Below are 27,972 nucleotides of genomic sequence, written 5' to 3' on the forward strand. Positions count from 1 at the left end.
CTCCCACTGGGCCTCACCTCCCAACACTGTTGCACTAGGGGTTGTTTCTAACGAGTTTGGGAGGGGACCCTTCCCCAGGCCATAGCAGAGACACCTCCCCTTCTGTGCCCCAGCTGGAAGCTCCTGGTTGGACTTGGGAGCTGCTGCACAAGGTCTAAGGGGTGGGGAGGACATTTGGTGGACGTCTCCACCTCCCCTCCTCTGGCAGTATCACTCCTTGGGAGGCTCACAGTTGAGTCCCCGTGCCACATACAGCAGACAGATGACTCAAGCCCAGCAGCCCCTCCCAGAGAATGTGACAGGGAGAGGGAAGGGCCAGCCCTGCTGTGCCCTGCAGTGTAAAGATGTGTCTGAGGCTAGGCCCAGCTCCACCAAGGCATCTAGGAGGGCAAGGCCAGCCCACAGAGGCCAAGGCTGAGGAGAGGCCTACAGGCAATAGTGCCTGGCCAGTCCCCAGAGCTGACCTCCTTAGGCTCTGTGGACACACCCAGTCTTCAAGATCTTTTGTGTCCAACCGAAGGCAGGTTGAAGACTAACTCTTCACTGAGGGCAATTCTGCCCCTTTCCTTCCTGCTGGCATCAGCACTGCCTCTGGGTCAGCGTGCTGGTGGGCGCAAGGCCCGAGCTCACAGCCAGCTCTGCCGTGTTGGGCAGACCATTCAACTTCTGTTCTTCAGTCACCTTGTTTCTAAAGTGGGGATAAGAAAACATCTGCTTCATGGAGTTGTTGTGAGGAATGAAGAAGCTAAGAACCCAGTGGGTGCTGACCAAGCCTTAGGTTAGGGCCTGGTGTGCCTCACAAAATGACTGGAAATGGCGTCAATCATCCACAGTGGTGAGATTCAGGCTCCTGTGGGCAGTGAGCAGTGCAGCTGGTTCTCCAGCAGCTCTCAGGGTGAGCAAGTGCCCTAGCCACTCCAGCTGCACGTTCCCCTGCAGCCTTGCTTTCAGTCCTTATCTTCTCTTGCCAGAACTCTGCACATGTTCTTGCGATATCTACCCAGCATATGTGTTCTGAGCACCAGTATGTGCTCAGGGTGTGCTCTAGGCAATGACAACACATGTTGAGCACCAAGAAGCCAGCAGTGCAGAGCTCCAGCGAGACACCCAGGGCCTGGGTACCCTCCTGAGACCTGGGCCTGGAAGGCCTCTCTGAGAAAGTGAAGCCTAAGCTTAGGAAAACTTGGGAGTTGGCTGGGCAAAGAAGGGAGAAACATTCCCAACAGAAGAATGTTAGTTATCAGGGTTCTTTTGGCTCCCCTCCCACCAGCTCACAGGTCCAAAAGCCTCTTTTAGAAAGAAAATCTAGGGTCTGGGATGTAGCTCAGTGGTAGAGCATGTGCTTTGTGAGTGGAAGCCCGAGTTTGAACAAAACGAAACAAAACAAGCCTAATCTTCACGCCACCGTCTAAAATCGTTCGATGGGGCTCTTGAAAACAAGTCTCACTATTTGGATCTTTCTTCCTGTCTCTGGTTAATCTCATCTTTCTGATGGCCCGCTCACTTCTCCAGAAGCTTGCCTAACCCCACCCAGAGTGGCCCACCGTCAATCACACAGGTACACTGAAGGGCCAGATAAGAATTTGCACTCCATAAGCTAGAATAGGGACAACTTGAGATTTTTAAAGCATGTATATCAAACGGATCGGAAAGGGCTAAAACGGGCAGGAATGGGCCACTCACTTCCCCGCTGGCCAACGGGTGGTTATTTGCACGTCTGATCGCCCCATCCCATAGTCCCTGCACTGCAGGCCGCTGGGGCGGGCCTCATCCTTTGCATTCGTCACTAGGCTGGACACAGTGGGCACTCCACTCACGGAAGCCGTCAGTTCCGGCTTGGTGCTTGGTCAGTTTCAAGCCTCCAAGCCCCGCACATCACCGAATGAATGGAAATAAGGAATCCGTATCCTGTCTCTCGCTGGAGCGCTAGAGCTCCGGAACCACCTCGGAGGCCCCGCCCTGGACTCCACTGACCAATCAGCGAGGACCGCGAATCCGTGCCCGCCCCCTCACCGCGCCCCTGGACCAATGAGCGAGGTGGGAGAGGCAGCCTAGCCCAGACCCGCCTCGGCCGGCGCACGCCGCTGTTCGCAAGTCAGGTTGCAAATAAAGTTCTTCGCGGCTTTGAATTTTTTTTTTTTAAAGGGCCCGCTGCGGTCGCGGCCGCCGGGGGCGAGAACGACCGAGTCCCCGCCCCGCCACTTCCGGTCCCGCCGCCGGGAGCCGGTGCGGCTGTGAGGGGCCGCGTCTCGCCGCCGCCGCCCGGCCGGGCATGGTGTTGGGCGCCGGGCCGCCTCGCCTGTCTCGGGGTGCCCAGGTGAGGGGCGGCGGGCGGGGACGGCTGGGGCTCCGCGGCGCCGGGCCGGGCCCTCGGGCTCCTCACGCCGGGCCGGCCCAGGCCGGCGGCCTGCGAGCGGGGGCCGACCGGACGCCCGCGCCCAGCACCTGGGGGCCGCGCGGGGCAGCAAGGTGACCGCCGGCGGAGCGGGCCGGGGGCTGCGGGGCGCCGGGCCGCGCCCAGGTGGCCGCCCCGCTGGCCCGCGGCGGCGGCGTGCGGCCGGGCCCGGGCTTCCCGCCGCGGCGGAGCGCCAGTGCGGCGCCCGGACGCCCGACCGCCCTGCCGGGCGTGGCCTGGGGCGTGGCCTTCCCGCCGGGCTCGGTTTCCCCGCTGGCGCGGCAGCGGCTGGGCCGCCGGGGGTCGGGTTGCGTCGAGCCGCGGGAGCGCGTCTCGGGGAGACCCTGGACTCCGTGGGAACCGCGCGCCTTCCTTCCCTGCGGACCCGGCGCTCAGATGCGGCCGAAGCTTCCAGAAGCGAGCGGGGTGTCGGTGCGGGACGGTGAGGCGGCTGGCCTGCCGGCAGGCGACGGCGCGACCGCCGCCCGGGCCGCGGGGCCGCGGGGCCGGCGGGCTCCCGGGACGTCCCGCCGTTCGGGCAGCGGGAGACGCAGGTGTACTTGCTGGAACCGGGCGGCTGGCCGCAGGGCGCGGCCCGAGGCCTGGGCGACCCGCGTCCTGAGCCGGGCCCTGCTGGGCAGCTTGGAGGTCCCTAGTGACCTGCGGCCGCACTCCTCGTGCTTGGACTGGGGCTTCTCCGAGGTGGGGAAAATCGTCTATGAAGAGTGACCCTCAGGTGGAGCCGTCAGGCCCTGGTGGCCTGCACAGGTGACAGGGCCTGGTTTCCTCACGGCGCACTGGGTGCTGAGTAAGCAGCATCTGGTGATTAGACCAGTAAATAACACCGCCTTCTCCGGACACTCTGGAAACAGGTCCCACCCAGAGGAGGAAATTAACTGGGCCAATTACAACTTGCAGAACTTGGTGGCTGAGCATGCCATTCAGAATAGCCGAACTGTTCCCGAAATGCCCTGTTAGTCAGCGTCCTTTTCCAGAAAGGGGAAGTTTAATTTTAAACCAGATTGTGGAGAAGTTAGGCATGAGGAGGTTCTGAAGCAACTGCAGATTTTCAGCTAACTTCTTGACAGTAATTGTTTTGTTTGAATCTCTGTATAGATTTAATTTTATAGCTTGGAAACATTTCCAAACTAGGCCTTTGGTTTATCTTTGAAGTGGCACGTGATAATGGCACAGATGGTAGAGAAATAGATGGTCACTATAGTTTTATATTTCTTAGGACATTAGGAAAGTAAGTTTTATGACTTTATGGAAGACAAAACACCAGTGTTGTTTTCTTGTAAAACTTGCACTCAATTCCCAGTGTATTTTGTTGTTGTTATTGTAGATAGACACAATACCCTTATTTGTTTTTAGGCGGTGCTGAGAATTGAACCCAGTGCTTCACACGGGCTAGGAGAGCGCTCCCAATGAAGATAGTAAGCCATGATTCTGTCAGTGGAAATGAGTGTGGGGCATATGCCCCCAGAGAAGACTTCATTGTGGGACAAGCAGGTGGAAAAGCATTCAGCACTGCCTCAGGCTAGATGGTGCAGAAGGGTCTTGGGGGTGCACCCTTCTCCACCAAACAATGACTCTTGCCAGGCCTCTCTGAGCTCTGCTTAGTGCAGTCCTCAGGGAGCCAGGGATGGAGGCCTTATGTCCTGCTTCTTGCTTTTACATGCAGCCCTTTAATATGACCTTACTAGAAGACTGACTGCTGACTTCTTCACACACTGTTCTTTTATTTTTAACTTTTTACCATGTTTGCATTACTGAAGTGAGCCAGAGGTTGAAAAGCTGGTGGTCCCTGTGTGGGGCACCTGATGCCTCTGACTGACCGCCATGTGATGGCACAAATCTTGGCCCATTATCAGGGCACATGGCTCAGGAGGCCAGCACTGACTGCTCTGTGGCCCAGATCTGCTTGAGTGATTCCTGACAAGATAACCTGAGGCAGGGGAGTTGACTCTCGATGGACTTGCTGTCTCAGAAGCTTGTAGGATGAAACCCCCACAGGTGTTTCTGACTTGCCCTTGTGCGGTGACTTTACCATCTGAAGGATACATAGTTCCCATGTCCAGGGTAAACCTTGACCTGCAGGCTCAACTGTGGGCTGAGCCTCTGGAGGTCCGCTGAGGAAAGCATGGCAGAGTGGAACTGATGTGTTGTTTTTCCCACATTCTTGTCAGCTTTCTTGGGGTGTGTAATTGAAGTACACCAGACTGCCCGTATTTAAAGTGTCTAATAGATGGATACCATGACCACACTTGAGATTCAGCCTTCAGAGGGAAACCAGTGTCTGTGGTGACTGCTTCTAGCAGCTAAGTGGCTTTGTACCACTCACCCTCTGGGGCTGTTGCCCCAGGGTCCACATGGTGAAATGGCTTGGAGTAGGGGATGGAAATCCTTTCCAGATTTGCAGTTCTATGAGCTGTGTGCTAGCACTGTCTTTTGAAGCCTTTAGGCCAGTGCTGCTTAGGGGACTAGGGAGTGTGTTTGAGTCCATAGTGTGTTGAGGGCCAGGTATAGTCCAGACGATCGTACTCATGCTGTTTTCATGATACTGAAGATGGAAAAAGAAACGTAACATTCCTTGGGGATACAAAAGACAGTGTGAGAAGCTGTGCAAGAAGCTGGTTTAAAATACCCATGAAGAGAGGGCATTCTTACATTCTGTTTTTCAGGGTTTTAACCTCAAACTTAAAGTCTCTGTTGAGAGGTCAAGCTGTTCACCTGGAAATTTTAAGTCATTTTATGCTAAAATGATCAGAGTGGTCTTCAAAGGAAATTATACTAAAACAAGAAAGACAGCTGGGTGCAGTGCTGCACATCTATAATCCCAGCAATTGGGGAGGCTAAGGCAGGAGGATGGCAATATCATCGAGACCAACCTCAGTGACGTGACTTAAGGCCCTCAGCAATTTAGTGAGACCCTGTGTCAAAATAAAAAAGGGCTGGGGATGTAGCTCAGTGGTAAAGTGCCCCTGGGTTTAATCCCCAGTTCTTGCCCCTGCCAAACAAACAAACAATGATGACAGAAACAGCCAAGAAAGGAAATTACAGAAATAGTGAGTGGCCAGTTTTTGTCCTCAGTGAAGTAAAGTGCCACAGTCCCTCTCTGATGGTAGTAAAGTAGGGAGGAGTGTCAGATTAATGTAAGTTTATGTTAGGAACAGAGCAGGTTCTAGAGAATCATTCTACCGGTGACTGCCCAGTGTAAATGATGATTCGTCCGTGTAGGTTCATTGTTCTCACAGAGAGCCTGTGGGGGCGGGGTGTGGGAATTTATCTAATGCCCAGCACTGCTGTGCACCTTAAACTGCTCTGAACCTTAAACTGAAAAAATGAAGTCTTAAATCAGTTGCATTTCTCTTGCTCTGAAACATACATGGGCTAGAAGTAGCCAGTGAAGAGAATCTAGTTTGGGGGCATTAATATAATTTAGTGTTCGTGTTGATGTTGCCACAGATGTAAATAAAATACAGCATGAATCAATGCAAAGATCCTTTGAAAGCTGCTTTCATACCTTTGTTAAAGGAAGAAGGAAAGAAACACCTCAATGCCCTCTCTATTCCTGAAGGGTAGGACCCTGAGCCACACCCAGGGACCCCACCAACTGGAAGAATAGACTTTCCAGTGGACAGTGGACCCATTTGGAGCCCAGTGTCAGTCATATATATACTGGTAGAGAAGCTATGGATGCCCTCTAAGACTGTATGCTTGTTGAAACCCCAGAGCCTGGCATCTGGGGGGTGGGCAGTGAGTATTAAATACCTTACTCTCCCTTTTTATTTTATTTTTTAAAAAAATATATTGTAGATGGGGCTGGGGATATAGCTCAGTTGGTAGAGTGTTTGTCTCGCAAGCACAAGGCCCTGGGTTCAAATCCCCAGCACCGCAAAAAAATATATATCTATATATATCTATATATATCTATATATATATCTATATATATCTATATATATATCTATATATCTATATATATATCTATATCTATATATATTGCATGGACACAATACCTTTATTTTATTTTTATTTGGTGCTGAAGATCAAACCCTGGGCCTCACACATGCTAGTCAAGTGCTCTACCACACCCACAACCCCAGCCCCTTAGTCTCTCTTTTTAAATATTTTGATTCAGACTTGAAAAATTAAGATGGCATGGAACTTTCCCCAGGTTCATTATGAAGGAATCCAGTCTTCTGTGTGAAATTTTTCTGTAACTAAACTTTAGAGGGGGAAACAACACCTGTGTGTCTTCAGGGTCCGCTCACTGTCTAGAGGCATGGTCTTGACTCTGCTGTCTCCTGGTCTTTCAGGGTAAAGGTGGCCGTAATGCTAACGCTGGCAAGCAAGCTGAAGCGGGATGATGGTCTCAAAGGGTCCCGGACGTCAGCCACCACATCTGACTCCACTCGGAGGGTCTCTGTGAGAGACAAGTTGCTTGTTAAAGGTAAGCAGCATCCTGGGAGCTGATTCTACATGCTGTCACCAAATGAAGCTTGCCGAAGACAATATAAAGCAGCCTGTTGCTGAATGGAAATACTTGTTGAAGAAGATTTTAGGGAAGGTCTTGTACCTTGCAGACAAGAGGGATTGCTCATGGTGAGGAGAGGTTCTTAGAGACTGGCGTCTTATGCACTGGCAGTGTTCTTCGTCAGGCTTGCCATGGTGCTAGGAGAAAGAATAAGGTTCTGGGAATCAGCAGGCCCAAGACCATTTTGTGTGCTGCCATTGTCTTCCCCTCTTCTGTGTGTGGTACATGACTTCACTTCCAGTCTGTAAAGTGAAGGGAGGTGATTTGGTAATCTCTCAGGATCCTTTCCTCTTTCATTCAGGGTGTAGCCTAAAGCAAGTCCTATGCAAAGTGGGTTCTTTTCACAGAATTAGTACATGGTGTCCTAGAACCATAGACACTTCTGCTAGCCATGTCAGTGAAGGCGACTTGATCTCTGGATGTGTGACGTTTGAGAATATCCGTGTATATTCTCAATGAGGGTATGTCCTCGTTTTTGTGTTTGTGTGTAAGTTTTGCATTCATTCATTAAACAAACATTTTGCAATATTTAGGTACAAAGTCTCTTATCACAGTTATGGGGCCTGCAAAAGATGAAGAAGCAGCAGTTGCTGCCTTTTAGGAACTTGTAATTTGTAGCACTTTTTATTTTATGGTAAATTACATTTCCTGCATATATGGTAATTAGACAGCAAAAGAAGGGTTGAGTAGTGTTGGAACTGGCTGTTTGCATGTCAAATGGACATTGGTATGTCCTGCAGGCATCTGGCAGCAGGAGAGCCGATGTACATGAACTCATCATACTCAGCCTTGCCAGATGCAGGTCACTTCCGAGCTGGGGAAGGACTAGGACAGGAATGCAGCAGGTTTATGGAGACTTTAACAAGGACCTCTTCCTCGTAGCTTCCCCTGCCCTTGAATGTGTGTGTGTGTTTGGTATGCATGCCGTGTGCTGGGGATTGAACCCAGGGCCTTGGGCATGCTTAGGCAAGTGCTCTGCCGCTGAGCTATATATGGGTCTGCTGCCCCTGAATCTTGACTTAGCTTTGGGTTATCCAGGCTGATGGGTGATGGGTTAAAAGTGGAGTAACAATTTCTTTTTACATCTTGCTCTTACCTCCTAAGTCCAGGAGAACCTCTGATTGTATTCAGAGCCTATTATTCTGGAGGGCAAGGGTCAGAGGCTGGGGCATAGGCTGGAGCACTGCCTCTGGGTGAGCCTGACGAGATTTGGAGTCCTCTTCTCAGATTCTGACCTCAAGGGTTCCACTGACTGAGGAAGCCAAGAGGCAAGCAAGCCAAAAATGTGGGGGGTGTTGTTGCAGTACTTGGACTGGGGAGTGTTGTAGAGCAGTGAGGAAGGCCTGGGCTTCAGCTAAAGAGGAGCAGTAAAATAGACTGTCCCATTTTTGAACTGTCATCACGATGGGTAATGCAACTTTGGTACACAGGGCCAGACCCTGTGTTGGGCACCATCCTGGTGTATTTGTGCTGCACTAATAACAAAATACAGACTGATTAATTTATAAACAATAGAAATGTATTCTTGTCTGTCTGGAGGCTGAGAAGTCCAAGATCAAGGTACTGTCAGGACTGGTGTCTGGTGAGGACTTCTCTCTGCTTCCAAGTTGGTGCCTGACTGCCGTATCCTCCGGAGGGAAAAATGTTGTATTTGTACATAGCAGAAGGAAAGGAAGGGACAAAAGAGCCTAAGCCAATTTCTAATGCATAATCCATTTCTGTGCACAGAGCTCTCATGATGTATTACTTCCCCAAAGGTCCCACCTCTTCATATCGACACAGTGGGATTAAGCTTCAGCATGAATTTTGGACACCTTCAGACTCTGTCAGACACTTTAGTTTAAACCATAGTAAGCATGTTAGGAATGATTCTGGTTTGATTTTTACAAAACCTTTCCAGGTTGGTGCTTCATTTTGCAGCTGAAGAACTGAGAAAGTGAAGAAACCTGCCCCCATTGCAACTTTGTTACAGCAGGATGGACAGACCCACTTCCTGGGGTGGGGCAGGCTCTGAGGGAGCAGACTCGGCAAGCAGAGCCCAATGAGCAGAAGTGCAAGTCCACAGAAAAGAGAGTGCTAGGAGGCTCAGAGTCCCTATGCTTGTTCTGCCAGGACTGACCTGGGAGTTTTCAAATGGATTCAGGGCCTTCCAGAGCTTAGTGGGAGCCCACTGAGTTTCACAGAGTAGGACAAGGCCCCAGCTCCAGAGCAGATGCCTTTGGCTGGTTCATAGGGCCTATATGAATCTGAGGTTTTTCAGCCTATGAGACCCATTCAAGGAGAGGTCCAGGTGGTGCGGGTGAGTCCATGCTCTTGGGCTGGTGATCACAAGGGGTGATCATGGTGAGAATCCTTTCTAGGCTAAAGCCCCTTTTGGAATTTTTAGAAAAATAGACTGTTTGAGTTCAGCAAGATTGCTACAGTCAGAATTGTCCCAAACTGTGACTTGGGCTCCTGTGAGGATGTAATTCACAAGAATTGATAGGTTATAGGCTAATGTGTCATTGTGTATTTGGGACTTAATGCCATAGACTGGGTTCCCAGAAGGGGAGTCTGGGAGTGTGTCATGCAAGGTAGTTATTAAACAGTATCCTTTGAATAATACCCATGGAGGGAGGGAAGTGAGGGAAGCAGAAGGGGCAGAGGGAGGATTGCTTTGTGAGAAAGCCCCAGGACAGCCTCTTTTCCAGAGTGAGCTTGGCCCTTAGAACTGTTACAGGCTGGTGAGCTGAACAGTCCTCCTTCCACAGTCATCAGATGAGGGCTGGCCTGGAAGGGATGTAGCTTGGGGTGAGGGTGGGGGGTTCTGTGCAACCATAAAACCCTGGAAATAGCTGAAGGTCATCTACCCTCAGGCCCCTCTGAGAGAGCATCTAGACAATGCATCATAGTGACCCTTCTGTGTTGTGGCCCTGGTTGCAGAGCTGAGCGGACAGGAGGAAACAAGTTTGTCCCTGGTGATGAGAGACATTAGTGGTTGCACAACCAAAATCGCATTTTATTGGAATAGTGGCAGAAGGTTGGAGTCAGCCCTCTCTGCTCCATTCCGGGTTCCCAGAAACAGCCTTCCCCATACTGCCTTGGCCACACTGGTTTTCATCAGTGTCCCTGCTGGTTCTGAGGATGCCCTCCAGGCTGAAGCAGCGAGACTGTCGTAACAGTGGTTCCTGGAGTTGTTGAATGCCTCGCGTTTCTGAGTGCTGTCTGGCTTGGCTCGTGGTAGCTGAGTCACTGAGGAGGGACTATATTCTCTGTTGGTTTGCCTTTGTCAGGGCCTGATGGGGGTGTCCTCACAGGTGGGGTCAGCTTTGCTGGGCTAGGTTTAGGCCCTGGTCCATCAGGTACTCCCAACTCCACAAAACACCCCTCAGGGCAAAACCAACTGCTTCCTTATCTGACGTTAGCACTGTCGTCATCGAGCAGCTGCGTGCCTTTCACTTGCTTGCCCACCAAACATATTAGTGCCACACACTGTTACTGACCCCAAAAGACCTAAGGGGTCTTCAGGCAGGCTGGCAGGAGCCCTTGCCTATTAAACTTGGAGCTTAAACATGCCTCTTAAACATGGAGACCTGGAATTGAGCTCTTCAGGGTGGGTCTAGACTCAGGGGACTCTTAACATCCTATGTTCCCAGCAACCATGGGGTTCCTACAGTTCTCTTGTGTCCTTTTATGTCTGCTGGTGGGGTCTATGGAGGATGGTGCTTTGAGCCCACCATCTGTACTTCGCAGACAGAGGAAGGAAGGACTTCTGTGTCACTGTGCACCATCAGTGTACAGGTGGGGCCCTGGTCTGCACCAAGTCTGCATGTGCCCATATTCCATTGTAGTTTCTGGAAGAGGAAGAAAGAGCATTTATTGTTTCCCAGATGTGCTGTCCCTGCCCAGACCTCTGGCAGGTGGGTAGGGTTTAGCCTGCTGCATTGTCGGGTCATCACAGCATTTGGCAGTGTGGGAAGCTGAGGGGTGACATGCTATCTTGCACATTTTTAAAACAAAAGCAGTTACCCAGCAAGGAGGTATCCCGCCAATGGTTGGTCATGAGGCTAATCTGTGTACTCCATTGAGGCATTAAATACTAGTGAGGCTACCTGGGAGATTTGGAAGCCTCTTCAGGTGTCCTCAGTAGTCTGGCACGGCAGGGAGGACCTGTGGAAGCTGTGGACAAGGGCCCAGGACAATGTGCTCATGTTCGAACTAGGTGACATCTGGCCTCGGACCCCATTTTCAGTGACACCAGGCTCTGCTGCAGGGGACTGCGTCTGCTTTTCAGGGTTACGGCCTTGCTTTCCTAGTGTGGCACTAGAAAGCCCTTGGTGGTAGGGGTTGGGGGTGACTCAGTAGTAGCAGTACTCTCTGCAGAGGCTGTGGCCTGGGTATGGTTCAGGTGCCCCCCAGATAACGGCACTGCAGGTGGGTGCAGGGAGTGCAGAAGAGACAGGATTTGAGGATTTCATTGCATAAAGACAGGAACCTAAGGGATCAAGTTTTAGTCCAAGAACTGTATGAGGCAGTGCTGCCAGTGGAAGTGGTCAGGTGTCCTGAAAGGAGCTGTTGTTGCCACCTGAAGTGAAGGACTTGGCTGTTCTGCCTGGTGGTGTCTGATGGGGCTTGGGGTTACCTCTGGCTGTCTGTACCTGCCGTTGCCTTTTGTCTTAGAGAAGCTGCTGTAACAAACTGCCATGGTCTGGGTGGCATAAGCCACAGGCATTTGTATCTCATATTTCTGGAGGCTGGATATCCAAGATAAGTTCCTAGGGCAAGCTGACTGGTTCAGTTCCTGGTGGGGACTCTCTCCTGGCTTATGGACAGCCACCTCCTCCTGGTGTCCTCACCTGGCAGAGAGACCAGGAACTCTGATCTTCCTTCCTTTGTGAAGGCACTTATCCCATCCTTGGGCTCCCCTTTTGTGACTTTATCTAAACCTACTTGCCTCTCAAAAGCTCACCTCCAAAGACTATCACATTGAGGGTTAGGGCTTCAGCATAGGAAAGAGGGGGCACAAGTTCAGTTCACAGCACTTTTTGAATGCCTCCTCAGTCCCCAACCCTGTGAAGACAAAGGCTCCTGGCGTCTCAGGACACTCACAGCAGGGACCCTGCCTCTCTGTAGGCAGGTGTGTTTTCATGTCCTGCATCTCCTTAGCATTTATGTGCCCAGCCCTGTGCCACATACTGCTTTCCTGGGCTGGTTCAGGCTGTGCCGCCCAGCTTGTGAAGAGTAAGCAGATCCAGGTGGCAGTGGTGAGGAAGCAGCTAGAGCCCTGTGTTATGAGTGACCCAGGGCAGGAGGAGGTGAGAATGTGCAGTGTGGGGCTGTTGTGGTACCTGGGTAGATTTTGCAGTCTGCTATTTGAGTGTAGTCATGCTTCAGGTGGGCTCTGTGGCTTGATCCTTAGAAAGAAAAAGAGTAATTTCTCCAAAGGAAGTTGTGAGTCGTAGAATTGTGCAAGGTGCTAGGTGCCTCCCAGAAATGCTGGACACTGAGAGGCATTAGCATCTTGGAACAGGTGGGACATTAGCAGTTTAAAAACATTTTTTGTTGTTACCTTACAGGTGGGGTATGTTCTTTGCTTGCTGAGGTCATGCCACTGCTCTGCCAAGAAGCCTCCAGGCTGGCAAAGTGATTGATTGGCTTGCTTCTTTGACCAACATCCTGTGTGTTGATCTAAGATGATAACTATAGATGTCAGTGAAGTATCCATTGCCATCAAACTTGTTGTCATTTGTGACAACTCTGAGAGGAGCATTGTGCAAGTGTGCCTAGCTTATTTTATGTTCTGCACTGGGCCAGACCAAAATGCTGAATGTCTTCATTGAAGCCTGTATCACCAGCATTCTGTTCCTTGCCTGTGCTGGCTCCTGAACCAAAAGTCTACGGGGGCCCTGGCTGTGGTAGGGTTCATGAGTAGACTGAGTCGGGGCACAGCCCTCGTCCACGTTCCTTGAGTGAGTTACACTGGAAATGCAGTTCACCTTGGAGTTTAAATTCTTGACTATTGCATGAAATTATCTTGCATTCCATAGAGCAGAACTTTTTATAGAGTTCTTTTATGTGTGTAATGCTACCTGTACATATTTTTACATGGCAAAATGGTCAGTAGCATTTCCTATACCTGGTGCTGTAGTCTGAATGTTTGTCCTCCCCAAGTTCATTTTGAAATCTAATCATCAGTATGATTAGGAGGTACGACCCTTGGGAGGCGATTAGTTCATGAAGGGGGAGTTCTCATGAATGAGATGAATGCCCTTTAAGAGACCCAAGAGAGCTGCCTTCATCTTCTACCACATGAGGATACTACATGAAGGCACTGTCTGCGGCCAGGAAGTGGCCTCTTGTCAGATAACACATCTGCTGGTGCCTCAAGCATGGACTTCCCAGTCTCCAGAACTGAGAAGATAAACATCTGCTATTTATAAGCCACCTGTGTAAGATCTTTTGTTGTAACAGGGCACATGGTCTAAGATACCTGGGGAAAATGAAAAGAATTCAGAGACCAAGGCCCCACCTGGAACTTTTGATACAACTGGTCTGTGTTAGGGCTGGAGTTTCAGGAGCTTTAGAAGCCCCACATCTATTGGATTGTGATGATAAATGCACAAATTCAAAATTTACTAAAAATCAACAGAACCATTTAAAGTGGCTCTTTTTTATAGTGCGTTAATTATTCCTCATTAAAGCCATTGAGAAAAATGAAATCAACAGATCATTCCCCAAGTAAAGGCTGGGAATCCCTGTTTCAGGTGGGGTGCCCTCTGTTGGGGGTGTCTGTGCTCTCATCCCTGGAGGGAAGGGTTCTGGCCACGGTCCTGCTCGTCTGTTGAGATGGCTACTCTGTCCTTCCCGCTTCTCCTGCTACACCTGTCATAGTCTTTATGTAGCATTGGTCAGTGTCCTCCTTGCCTGTGCACCTCTTCCCCATCCCCTGACACTGGACTGTGCACTCTTGTACTTTTGTCATGTTGTTCCCCCCACTAAAAATTCACACCTTCTGGGTATGTGTTTAAATTTCAAAAGGCAAAACTAAATGATAGGAGTCAACATAACTGTAGACAGAATGTCCCTCTGCTTAGGTGGCTTGGGCCAGAGAAAGCCAGATAGATTCCTATGGCCACTCAGAGAAAGGGTTCTTGAGAACATTTTCATGTTAACTTTTTTTAATTTTTAATATTTTTTTAGTTGTTGATGGACCTTTATTTTATTCATTTATTTATATATGGTGCTGAGACTTGAACCCAGGGCCTCCTACATGCAAGGCAAGCACTCTACCACTGAGCCACAGTCTCAACCCTCATGTTAATTCTTAACAAAAATATAAATAATGCTATAGTTTTTGCTAGTATTTGCTTTGAAAATATAGTTTAATTGTATGGATAAATGTAATTAAAAATGATTAACATGAATAACCCATTTGCTGTCTTCCTCAGCCCTCTGCCTGCCTTACTCCCCCCCAGGAAGGGCAAGAATAGCCGGTCAGAAAGTCAGCTCAAGGTCAAGGTCAGTGAGGTCATTGTAAACATCTCAGCAGTGAATCTTTCATAGCTTACCAGCATGCTGTTTTAAGTAAATACTTTGAATGTTCCATAACTGCCAAGAGGATGGACCTGGACAGAATTTGTTGCTTTCCTAGCCCCAGCTAGAGGTTGGTCATTTGGTAGGTTTCTTTGCCCCATGCGCTGCCTTGCTGAAGAGCTTTGCTCTTTTTCTCAGCACAAGAATGTCTCCCTGGCAGAACACCAGCTGTGACAACCCTGGGGAAGTGTGGGACTCTCCTTCACTCCAGCTCTTCCTCTGCCTGCTCTATTTTGCTAGGTGCCTCTCCCAGGTTCCTGGGCCCTGGAGTAGGTGTTCAAACCTGCCTTCATCTAGAGGCTCCCTTGTTTGCTGCCACAGGCCCAGGGCCTCTAACAGTTGGAGCCGAGGCCTTTTGCTCTCCGCTCTGGCCTCAGCAACCCTTTCCCACTTGCCTTCTTGGAGGACTTGCCCTGCTGCTGCTTCACATTTTGATCACACACTTGCTTCTTCCTGTCTCATCCTCCGTTTCCATCTCTCTCGTATTCCTGCTCTTTGAGATGTCACCAATGGGCTTTCCTTGGGCCACATTCCCCTTGGACCACGAAGTATCTTTCACTGAATCACTGCATTCCTGATTCTCTTGCCTTTTGACTTGTTTCTCACCTCTGACTTCCTCTACTCTTTGTCTGCTTTCTACTGAAGTCTTCCTACCCCTCTTTGTTGACCTTACCCATTCTCTTGATGACAGGTGCTTCCCTGGTGTGTCAAGCCTTGGTACCATCTCTACCCCTCACCCCACCTCCTATTGCCAGACCTGCAGTTTGGTGTGCTGTCTGACCCCTGGCCTCCTGTCTTGATTGGGTGTCTGCTACCTAGTACACAAGACACCTGGCCTCTGCTTTGCCCTTGTACAGTTGTCCTCTGGAGGCAAAGCTGTGAAACTCTGGTTTCTAAGCTGCCTCTATGATTTTGGCCCTCTTTTTCTTCCTTGTTTCCCATTGCTCTGCTGCTCCGTGTGGACCTTGCTCTGGCTGCCCATCTATCTGCTTTCGCACGTTGCTGATTTATCTGCTGGGAATATCCATTTTTCATGCCTCTGCAGGACTAAAGTCTATATTATTTGAATCCCAGCTTAAAACCCTCCATCAGCACCCTACTCCCCACACTGGAAGGACTCTCCTGGCCAAGGAATCAGAGCATTTTACTTTTTGCTTGAGGCACGGATCACTTTGCTGACCCATTCATTGCAGGACATGCCCCTCCCCCACCAGACTGGTTTTTTTGATTTGTAATTCATTCAGTTATTAAGTTATATAGCATGATTCCTTGATACACACACACACACACACACACACACACACACACACGCTTGCACATACCCATAATCAAGCAAATTAACATATCCTTCTTTTCACATGGTCACATTAGCTCTCACATGTTTCATTCTAACTGCAACTTTGTACCAGTTGACTAATGTCTCCCCATTACCCACTGACCTCCCTTGTCCTCCATTCCTGGTCACCACAGTCCTACTCTGTTTCTGTATACTCTTCAGCTGTTTGAGATCCCACCTGTTAGTGTTATCTTGCAGTGTATTTCTATGTCAGACTTATTTTGCTTGGCATAATGTCCTTAAGTTCATCCATATTATCTCCAATGACTGATGTTCCTGTGTGTGTATAAATGTAGGATACATATATGCATATGTATCATGATTTCTTTATTCATCTCATCCATCAATCCAGGCGGTTTCTGTGTCTTGGCTGTTGCGAATAGTGCTGCAGTGAGTGTGGGGGGGCAGACCTCTGGGAGGCACACCTTCATTTCCTTTGGATAGGCACTGAGAAGAGGATTGCTGGGTCTTGTGATAGTGCTGTCAGTTTGGGGGGAATCTCCATGCTGTATTTCACAGTGACTGTGCTAACTTACAGTCCGGCCAGCAGCCTGCAAGGATTTCATTTTCTTTACACCCTCGCTGGCACTCGGTATATCTTGTCTTCTTGGTAATAGCCATTCTACATAGGGTTGCGGTGGTTTTTCATTGTGGTTTTGATTTGCATTTCCCTGATGTTTAGTGATACTGAGCACTTTTGTCATGTACTTGTTTGCTTTTTTTTATGTCTTCTTTGCCAAAATGTCTTCTCAGGTTCCCGCCCCCCCCCCCCACTTTTTTTTTTAAGCACAGAGGATTGAACCCATCAGCCCTATTTGTGGTTTTTGTTTTGAGACAGGCTAGCCTTGAATTGTAATCTTCCTACCTCAGCCTTCAGAGTAACTGGGATTGCAGGGCTGTACCACAACACCCAACTCCTTTGCCCATCTTTTACTTGTTTTTTTTTTTTCACTGTTATGTTGTATGGGTTCCTTATATATTTTCAATACTAATTCCTAATTTCTTATCAGATACATGATTTGCAAATGTTTTCCCCTAGTCTGTAGGCTGCCTTTTTTGCCATGTAGAAACTTCACCTTTAATGTAATCCTGCCTGCTTTTCTTTCTTTTTTTGTTTTTGTTTTTGTTTTTGATGCTTGAACTTTCAGTGTGACCTACAAAAAATCATTGCTAAGGACAAATCAAGGAACTTATTCCCTTATATTTTTTTCCCTTGGAATTTCATAGTTTTAGGCCTTCTGTTGAAGACTTCATTCTACTTTGAGTTGGGTTTTGTGCAAGTGTAATAAAGCTCCCCTTTCATTCTTCTGCCTGTGGATATCTGGTCTTCCTAGTACCATTTGTTGGCTCTCATTTCCCCATGGTGTCTTGATGTCCTTGCAAATTAATTGTATGCTTGGGTTTATGTTTCAAGCTCTTTATTCTTTTTTTTTTTTTTTGCGGTGCTGGGGATTGAACCCAGCACTTATACTTAACAAGTGAAGTACTCTACCAACTGAGCTATCTCCCCAGCCCTATTCTTTTCTATTGGTGTATATGTCTGTTTTTATACAGTATCATACTGTTTTGATTACTGTAGTTTTTAAATTTGAAATTAGATGAAACGAGGCCTTCAACTTGTGTTCTTTCTCAAGATTGCTTTGGCTGTTTGGATCTTTTTATGGTTCCAGACAAATGTTTGAATTGTTTTCCATTTATGTGAAGAATGCCATTTAATTTTTTTTTACCTTTCTTTCTTTATTATTATGTGCTACTGAGGATTGAACCCAGTGCTTCATGTGTACTAGGCAAGTGTTCTACCACTGAGCCACAACCCCAGCCCTGTCTTTGAAATTATGATAGGAATTGCATCAGATCTGTAGATTGCTTTGATTAGTATGGACTTTTTAACACCATGAATCTTTCTAATTCATGAAGAAGGCTGTCTTTCAATTTATTTGTAGCTTCTTCAATTTTTCTTGTCCATGTCCACGTTTTATAGTTTTCATTATATAGATTTTTCACCTCCTTATTTCTAAATATCTTACTATTTTTGATGTTATCCTAAATGGAATTGTTTTTAATTTCTTTTTCAAATAGTTTGCTGTTGGTGCATAGAAACAACTGGTTTTTGTGTATTGATTTTGTATCCTGCAACTTTACTGAATTCATTTATTATTTCTAGCTGGTTTTTTGTGGAGTCTTTAGGGCCTTCTGTGCTATAAAGTATCATGTATGTGAACTGGGATAATTTTACTTCTTTTCTAAATTGGATGCTTCTTTCTTTTTCTTGTGTAATTGCTCTTGCTAGTAATTCCAAGTACTGTGTTGAATAGAAGTGTTGCAAGCATGTACCAGTTCTGTCCTCTGAGCTCTTCAATAGCAGGATTGTAGGGGCTTTGCAATTTTGTTCTACAGAAGGGTACTCAGCTTACACACCTAGTGAGAGAATGACAGAAGAGGAACTGGGCTGTCAAAGGCTTTAGGAGAGGACTAAGGCCAGGAAATGTAGCAACAAGGAGGCATGTCTGAAGAAAAAAAAAAAAAAACCATAAACACATGGTACATACCCATCAGATTTTGAGAGGAGTGCTTCTACTACTCGGTGGAACAGTTTTCAAAAACACTGAAGTCACTGTTTACTGATAGGTAATTTCTCTTTATTTAAGATGATTTTCATTTATGTTAAAGTGAATTTTCAAAGGATCTTTGTCCAAACTTGTTGGCATTCTAAAAGTCACCTTGTATATCTGAAAACTAGATGACTTGAAGTAGAACTTTAGACCAGGTTTCAGTTTATCCAGTATTTTTTTCTTTTGCATTCTGAAAGAAATTGCTAATTTAGAATTGGTGCTTTATGAAGACTAACATTAACCATAATCTCTTTGTTTCTACAGAGGTTGCGGAACTTGAAGCTAATTTACCTTGTAAGTATAGCATCGCCAGTCAGAATTAAGTATTCTAAAATAATTGCATGAAGAAAGGTTGTTTTATGTTTTAATGATCTTGCATAGCAAAAAGACTGTTTTTCCACATATGTCGGGAATGAGTTTTAGTTTTGTGCAAGAATTTCTAGAGGATCTACTAAGAATGAGGGCCTACAGTTTTTCTGAACGTCTCATGTGGATTGCTTTCTTAGTTAGCAGACATGAGTTTGGTTAGGTTTTGGATTTCTTCCATGTGCATTTTGTACCATGTCCACTTTGTGAAAATGTAATCAGTAACAGTTCTATTTTTGTTAATGACAATACCACCATTTGGGTCCAGAAGGTACTTGTCTGCGACCTGTCTTTGAGTTTGAGGTAGGACTCCTGCTCTGCCTTGCAGTCCACAGGTGTCTTTACCTGGCTCAGTCTTTCCCACCCAGACACACAGGCCCGCCTGGGCAGTCCTCACTTGGAGTGCCCGCTTGCCATGTGCTGCATGTGTGTAATATGTGTCATATTTTCCTTTTTTTTTCCTATCTGAGAGTCCCTCCCAAACCATTATTTATTTACTTATTTATGGTACCAGAAGTTGAACCCAGGGATGCGTAACCACAGAGCCACATATCCTCAGCCCTTTTTATCTTTTGTTTTGAGACAGGGTCTCTAAGTCCTCAGGGCCTTGCTAAGTTGCTGAGGTTCTCCTCAAACTTGAGATCCTCCTGACTTAGCCTCCTGAGCCACTAGGCCCGGCCTTCTGAGCCCTTAACATTTGATAAGAGCACCAAACTTTGAAAACTTGGGCCATCTTACTGTATTTTGAATCATAACTTTTAATCACGCTTGTTTTAAAAACAATTTAAGGCTAAGGATGTCTATTGATATGGGTGAAATATTTTGTAAGTTGGTCTCCTGTTTTGGGTGAGTACTGCAGGGGACGTGGGGTATTGATGTGAAGGCCCAGATGACATGGCTAGGAAAGAGCTTATTTTCCATGCCACCTCAAGTTGGAGGACTGCAGTCTTTGAGTGATTAGCTTATGAGGGTAAGTACGTAAACTTGGTATTTAAAAGTTATTTTTAATATATAGTATTTATATGTGAGGAGAGTGGTTGTGATATAAAATGTTTTTTTACTTTATGTCTCCATCAAAATGTTCAGTCCCTGGATTGCTTGGCCTCAAAGTGTTCAACTCAGAACTGAAGGTTAACCTTCTACCTACCGAAGTATTTATGGATGAATTGATGTGCTTTAAAATGCTCCAGGAGAACAAGCAGATAACTGGTGGGTGTAGGACAGATGAAGCACAATTGGCAGAAAAATTTGAATCTGGGTGACGGGTCCATTTCATTCTCCTCTGCTTTCTCTCGTGGTAGGCCACTTTCCTACTAAACATGGAGCCACATGAGCCTTCCACTTGCCACTTCAGTCATTCTTGCCACTATCCCTGACTTAAACATATACACATGCGTCTTTTCATTAAAGACTACCAGAAAAGTTTCCCTTACAAGTGGTTTATTTCGTTCTTTTTTTTTTTTTTGTACTGGGGATTGAACCCAGGGACACTTAACCACTGAGCCACATCCCCAGCCCTTTTAAATTTGAGACAGGGTCTTGTTAAATTGCTTAGGGCCTCAGCCTCCTCAGTTGCTGGGGTTACAGGTGTACGCCACTGCACTCCGCAGTTCGTTTTATTCTTGAACATGAATCTTACAGAGTTTTCTGGTTTGTAACTCAGCGTGCAGTTTCAAAACAATAATACTTCACATCCCCTTTTAAAATTAGGGTTTTAACTAAATAACTTTGAAAAAAGCATTTCTGTGACTGAGATGTCCAGTAAAAGACAGCATGCTACCTGCCTCTTCCTCTTGCTCTTCCTCTCTACCCTCTCTTCTATCAGAGGCAAGACACCTAAATTAGTTTATAAGATAAATGGTGTTGTCCAAAGACTGCAGATTGTTATTCCTTTTTTTTTTGACTTTTTTCATGGTACTGGAGATTGAACATGCGAGGTAAGCACTCTACCACTAAGCCACATCTCCAGCCCTTTTTTTTTAAAATTTTTTATTTTTTTATTTTGAGACAGGGTCTTGCTGTGTTGCTGAGGCTGGTCTCAAACTTGGGGTCCTCCTGTCTCAGCCTCTCAGGTAACTGGGATTACAGGCCTGTGCCAACACAGCCTGCTGCAGCTCATTGATTCTAAAGGGAACCAAGAAGCCACTAAATAATAAATCTTCATTATGTTTAATAATCTTTTCAAAATATTTACAAAGGCACACAAAATAACTTGCCATGTAAGTGTTGTTTCATAATTATTCAGAGCTAGTTTGCACCTCTGTACATGCAAATTTATAGAGATTTCTCTTTGTAAAAAGTAGAAAATGTCATGTAGATGAAAACATTATTTGAATTTTTGATAGCCCGTGTTTGCATATAGAGGAAAAGTTCCTGCATTGAACTAAAACAAAACCTGGCTTTTAACCTTTTGGTTTTTAGAATTCATCCTTTCTTGAGCTTTAAAATTTGCCCCCGCCCCACATAGTTTCATTATCTTTAATCCACTTGAATTTCTTTATTTCTGGTGGCCTGTCTTCTTTAGAGGTCTGGTTTTTACATCTGTACCTTTGTTAGTGTGAACGAGGGGAATTCTAGCTGTTTAAATACAGGTGGGTGATACCAGTCTTGGCTTATCATGGAACTGTTTCCCACACCTTCCTCATCTGTTTTTCTTACGTATGTCTCACAAAGAAAGATGACCTTTATACTTGCAAGATTAAGAGAAAGGAAGCCATTTTTCAGTATTGTGTACACAGTTCTAAGGTGTTATTTGGGGGAGAGTTGTGAACTCGTTGGCCGCGAGTTACTTTTCTTCTAACTTAAGGAATACTGCAGTGTCTCCTCTGGGACTGCTCCCTGCTGCTCAAGGCAGAGCTGTCTTTCACCCTGAAGAGGAAAGTTCGCCAGCAGTCCTGAGTAGTTTGTGTGTCATCTCTAAGTGTCCTAGCTTTCACTAAATACCAAAAGGAAATGAGGCCTGTAGCAGGGAAGAGAGTCATGAAGTAGTTACTCATTTGGGAGCTGATCTTGCTTCTGTTGATAACCTGTGGTCTTGGGCTAGTCATGGAACTTCTCTGTCCTAATTGAGGATGTTGGACTAGAATGGTCTCTGCTGCCATTTCTGACTTCATATTTGAATTATCGTTGTTGTTGAAAATTGATATCAGTGCAAAACTAAGTATTATCATTGTGACTTGCAAGAAATAGTAGGTGAACTAAAGAATTTAACATTCCCAGAGTTTATAGATAAGTGTAGAAAATTTCTTTTCTTTCCCAGTTCCTTGGGTATTTATTCCATGAGTGGTTACCACCTTTCCCTAGTGTTGGTGTGAGTGAAGGAGGCAGGTGTGGGCTATGGCCAACTCCCCTTACCTGCACCAACTGAGCTGGCAGTGGCTCTTTTCCCAGGGGAAATTCCTTGTCCTGATCCAGGACCCTCCTGACTTGGGACCAGTGGGTACAGAAAGTTGACATCCAGCTCAGCAGAGCACCATTTCACCAACAAAACAAGCTGAGTCACCAGCTAGTTTGTGAAGATGTTCTTTTTAAAATGTCTTGGTAACTTGGCTCCAGATGGAGCCAGTTCTTAGGAAACACACTTATTTTCAACTTATCTTCACCACAGTGACCTGTGTGTCAACGTGAATTGGTGCTAAGGGAGCAGATTAGAAATTTGACTCGATTATTTTCCTGGAATTTCCATGTTTAGCTGGACTTCACTTCCCGGGGATGTTTTCTTCCTCTTCCTCCCCTCCTCTTCCTTCTTTCCCCCTGGGCCTTGAGCATGCCAGCAAGCATTCTACCCCTAAGCCACACCCGAGCCCTGTTTGTTCTTTGCAAAGTAAAACAGTGTCATTCTTGAAAGCAGTGGTCAGATTTCTGTTTAGTGATCATTTAAAGGTTGAAGGAGAATATCTCCATTTGGAATTAACTAGTAAAATACTCTAAGGGGAAAAATGAATGACAAAACCCACTAGTTTGCAGTTCGAGCCTGTTGGCATAATTGTGGAACACACAGCAAGGGAGGGTCTTGCATCTTGGTCCTTAAGCAGCACTGTGGACATGGAGTTGCTGTGTGTTCGATGGTCGCCTTCGGCATGCTACTGCTGCTTGGGACAGACTTTCCTGATGTGCTGTTTCTTTTGCAGGTACTTGTAAAGTGCATTTTCCTGATCCAAACAAGCTTCATTGCTTTCAGCTAACTGTAATCCCAGGTAATAAATATTCTTACATACTTCAGTATTAAAATGATTTTCAAACATCAAATTTTTAAAGGTTTAAAGGTTACAATCTTTGGCTTTGTCCTTTAGCTTTTTAAAAGTGAAGACATTAGCCTCTATTCCATATGAAGATAAGACACATGCTTTGTAGTCCAAGCATAGCAAGTGAATTTGAGGCGTTCAGTTTACACCCCATTAACCATGTATCAGCTTGACAACTAAAGTGAATGGTGACTGAAGCTGTTGTGAGTAGGTGTGGGCTGTGAGGGGATGAGGGGGTTCAGTTGTGTGCCCCATGTTGGAGCAGCACAGCCTTCATCAGAGACTGTGTGTGCGGCACACAGCCCCAGTCCTGGTGCAGGGAAGCACCACTTACCAGCTCTCCTCGTTAGGACTGGTAAGTGTCTGATCTCTAGCTGCCCCTGCACCAGGCGGCAGGAGGGAGGACTAGGGACTCTTCCAGTTAGTGATACAGAGCCCACTGTGCTTGTGCTGGAGCAGGTGGTCTGTGCTGCTGTGGGGTAGGTAGGAGGGAGGAGAAGGGGAATTCACCACAGGAGTCCTAGAATTCTGAAGTCTAATTTCATAGAATTACTCTAAAAAGAGTAACATGTAGATGTTTCGAAAGAGGTACCAGAGTAGGAAATGCACCAGCTGTGTCCCCTTTCACATTTGCTGCCTGAAAGCTGAAGTATCAAGAAGTATCCAAAGGAGGACAGATGTTCCTCAAAATTTTCAGTCATTGTAAAGATGGAAGCATTGGATAAAATTACCCCAAGGATCCTGATAAAGAGGGGAAGGGATGATTTGTCTTCTTGAAATGCAACTGACAGAGCATGGCAGTTGGAAGAGGCGGAAGTGGTCTGACCTTTTGGAGTGGTGTTGGTTGAGGTTAGCTACCCAGAGCTATTTTGGAGGCAGTCAGTCCACAGATGTTTCTGGCATCATTTGGCAAACATAAAGTTCAGACTGTTATTTAGAGCTGAGGTGGGTAGAAAATGCAAAAAACAAACATGTAAGAAGGGAGTTTTGTCGTGGAAACATAGTATGGCATTTTATTTGGGGGATGGAAAGGGAGTGAGGAACTGGGGACCATGAGTCACAACTAAAAAAGTAGAAGAGAACAGAGAATTTTAGTGGGTGATAGTGAGCCTGGCCCTGTCTCTGTGTAGGTAGGTGTATTACTTTCTGTGGAAGATGGTTTATAATAACAAGAGAAATCTCAATTTCACGATGTCCTTAATAGTGTTTAAATTGCATTTTCTCTGTGTAGAGACTGTGCAGACAGAGGGCTCTGGGACCCCACTGCTTGTGCATGAGAAGAGTCCCAGGTCCATCCTTAGACATGGCCTCTGCCCAAGGAGTTGGCGAAGACTGCAGGTCCCTTGCTGCCTTCCTCCGGCATCTTATGCTCGGCCCCGTTCAGTTCGGTGCTGAGCACACGGGTGCTTTCTCCGTGACTCAGGGTCTCCGTACTGTGTCTTAATCATGTGAAGTATTTTTCAGAAGTCCTTACAGTCCAGATTGGTTCCCTTTCACTAAGAAACTAGACTTGTGTGTTTATGGTGAAAAGCTCTTCCCTTGGCCTTTCTAGGGTGTTCCCAATGTTTGTCAGGGATTCTTTTGCTTTGTGGTCCTTTGTGGTTGATTTTTCCACACTTGTTACTGTCACGTGATAGGGTTTCTGTCAAGTTTAACCTCCAGGTGAATGTTCCTCTCCTGTTTTTTAACTGAAAGTTTTTACTGAATCGTATGAATGTTGTGATTATTGAAATTATGCATATGGCAGCATCTTTGTTGTTCATATTCTTGAAAATAGAAAATAATTGTTATAGTTTTGGTATTCAGTATCCCATCAGATAAAAAATAACTTTTGTATTAGTGCCTGTAAATACTTATTACCTCAGCATTTATACTTGCAGTAAGTGCACACGGGAGACATTGTCATTGCATTGAACTGTCCAGGCACTGTGTAGTGCCTGATCTCGTAGGACCAGCGAATGGGAGAACTGTGGGGGCTCCTGCCTGTGGTTGTTAGAGGTCTGTCAACTCTAAAAACTTGTCTAGTATCATGTTTTTTTTTTTTAAAAAAAAGCCTTGGAACTATGGTCCTCTTATAAAAACAAACAAACAAGCAAAAAAACTTACAGATATGCCTAAGCAGTGAAGCTTTAACTTCAAGTCTAAGTATAAAGCACATGGTTGTAAAACTGGCTCATTTGCATCTGTAAACCTGCAACTGGATCTGAAAAACAAGAATGCAGGCGAGATGGGTGTTAGGTCCCTGCTGATTTGCATCTGTGTGTCCAGCTCAAAGCTCCTCATTATCTGGCTGCTGCCCTCTTGGTAACATTTTCATGTTTTTGTTTTGGGAATGATTCCTCATGCTTGGGAATAAATATACTCTTCAGGTAAAAAACTAGGAATAGGATTTGGTGAAAGGGACTGTCTTGCGGGGTGGGGGGGTCTCCATCAGCTTACAAAACAAAAGTAAGTACTGGAAAGTGAAGCAGGACAAAACAAATGCTGGAGGACGGACCCAGGCTTCCCACTGAGCCTTCTGTAAAGTTAGTGGGACAGCTCAAAAAACTGGGTCAGCTCAGTGGCCCAGCTGAAGGGACCACAGACTTAAAAATAACAGTGATTTAAAAAAAAAAAAAATTTACTTTTAAAATCAGCTTTACTGTGGTATAAAATTGCAAACAGTAAAACGTGCTAATTTCAACCATCCAGCTTAAGGAATTTTCAAAATGTATGTACCAGTGCCACCACAACCCCAGTAAAGATGAAAAACATTCCTGGACTCCCAGTTTCCTTGTGCCTCTCTAACCAGTCACTCCCCTCACAACACCCAACATTCCTTTCTGATTTTTGTCACCGTAGTTCGTTTGAATGCTGTGAGCATTCTCATGCAAGATTTTTTTGTTGTTTGTCCTTTCTCTTCAGTTCCACCGATCTGAGTCAGGAGAACCAAAAGGTTGAGGCCAAGATGTGAGGGAATCATAGTCTGTTCAACGAATGGTGCTGGGAAAACTGGAAATCCATATGAACAAAATAAAATTAAACCTCTGTCTCTCACCTTACACAAAAATCAAATCAAAGTGGATCAAAGATTTAGGCACTAGAACAGAGACCCTGTGCCTGATAGAAGAAAAAGTAAGCCCAAATCTTTATCATGTTGACTTAGGACCTGACTTCCTTAACAAAATCAATATGGAAATCAGTAAATGCACTTCATCACATCAGTAGACTTACAAACAAGAATCATATGATCAGCACAATAGATGCAAAAAAAGCATCTGACCAAATACAGCACCCCTTCATGTTCAAAACACTAGAAAAACTAGGCATAGTAGGAACATACCTTAACATCATAAAAGCCATATATGCTAAACCCAAGGCCAACATAATTCTAAATGAAGAAAAATTGAAAGCATTCCCTCTAAAAACTGGAAAAAGACAAGAATGTCCTCTTTCACCACTTTTATTCAACATTTTTCTTGAAACTCTAGCCAGAGCAATTAGAAGAAAGAAATTAAGGCATACAAATAGGTAAAGAACTCAAACTATCACCATTTACAGATGACATATTTTATATTTAGGAGATCCAAAAAATTCATTTACTAGAACTAGTAAATGAATTCAGCAAACTAGCAGGATATAAAATCAATACCCATAAATCAATGCATTCCTGTACATCAGTAATGAATCCATTGAAAGAGAAATTAAGAAAACTACCCCATTCACAGTAGCCTCAAAAAAAAAAAAAAATCTCGGGAACCAGTCTAACAAAAGAGCTGAAAGACCTCTGCAGTGAAAACTACAGAACACCAAAGAAAGAAATTGACGAAGACCTTAGAAGATGGAAAGACCTCCCATGCTCCTGGATAGGCAGAATTAATATTGTCAAAATGGCCATCCTACCAAAAGCACTATACAAATTTAATGCAGTGAATTCCTATTAAAATCCCAATGACTTTCTTCATAGAATAGGAAAGAGCAATCATAAAATTCATTTGGAGGACTGGGGCTGTGGCTCAGTGGTAGAGCACTTGCCTAGCATGTGTGAGGCACTGGGTTTGAGTCTCAGCACCACATATAAATAAATGAATAAAATAAAGGTCAACATTTAAAAATTTTTTTGAAAATTCATTTGGTAAAGTAATAGAACCATAATAGCCAAAGCAGAAGGCATCACAATACCAGACCTCAAACTATACTACAGAGCTATAGTAATAAAAACAGCGTGGTATTGGCACCAAAACTGACAAGTAGACCAGTGGTACAGAATAGAACCCACATAAATACAGTTACCTCATGCTAGACAAAGGCGCCAAAAACAATCACTGGAAAAAGATGGCCTATTCAACAAATGGTGCTGGGAAAAAAGAAAAGCCACATGTAACAAAATGAAATTAAATCTCTGTCTCTCACCCTGCATGGAACTCAACTCACTATGGATGGAAAGCCTAGGCACTGGATCAGAGATCCTGCGACCACTAGAAGAAAAGTTAGGCCCAGGGCTGGGGTTGTAGCTCAGTGGTAGAGCATTTGCTTCGCATGCATGAGGCTCTGGGTTTGATCCTCAGCAGCACATAAGTAAATAAAGGTATTGTGTCCATCTACAACTAAAAAAAAAAAAAATTAAAACATAAAAAAAGTGGGCCCAAATCTTCACCAAGTCAGTCTAGGATCTGACTCCCTTAACAAGACCCCTGCGTTGCAAGAAGTTAAATCAAGAATTAATAAATAGGATGGACTCAAACTAAAAAACTTCTTCTCAGCAAAAGAAACAATAGCATGAAGAGAGAGCCTACAGAATGGGAGAAAATCTTTACCACACACACTCCAGCTAAAACATTAATCTCCAGAATATATAAAGAACTCAAAAAACTTAACACCAAAAAAACAAATAACTAATCAATAAATGGGCTAAGGAACTGAACAGACAC

General features: G+C 45.7%; 1 protein-coding gene across 11 annotated transcripts in view; it reads left to right on the top strand.

Annotated features, from left to right (window-relative positions):
- The first annotated feature begins 2,160 nt into the window (after nt 1-2,160).
- The window catches only part of Ube2f (ubiquitin conjugating enzyme E2 F (putative)), a 59,130-nt gene continuing 33,318 nt past the window's right edge, over nt 2,161-27,972 (top strand). For 2 of the 11 annotated variants that reach the window (XM_047544969.1, XM_047544970.1), the window contains exons 1-5: nt 2,845-3,163; nt 6,715-6,848; nt 18,717-18,746; nt 19,905-20,027; nt 22,949-23,014. In XM_047544969.1, the coding sequence (XP_047400925.1) occupies nt 3,114-3,163; nt 6,715-6,848; nt 18,717-18,746; nt 19,905-20,027; nt 22,949-23,014 (403 nt within the window). In that variant the 5' untranslated portion in view covers nt 2,845-3,113. The other 9 variants (XM_047544977.1, XM_047544979.1, XM_047544971.1 and 6 more) reach the window with 8 other exon arrangements.

Source organism: Sciurus carolinensis, chromosome 3 (genome assembly GCF_902686445.1).
Source record: "Sciurus carolinensis chromosome 3, mSciCar1.2, whole genome shotgun sequence".
Taxonomy (NCBI): Eukaryota; Metazoa; Chordata; class Mammalia; order Rodentia; family Sciuridae; genus Sciurus; species Sciurus carolinensis.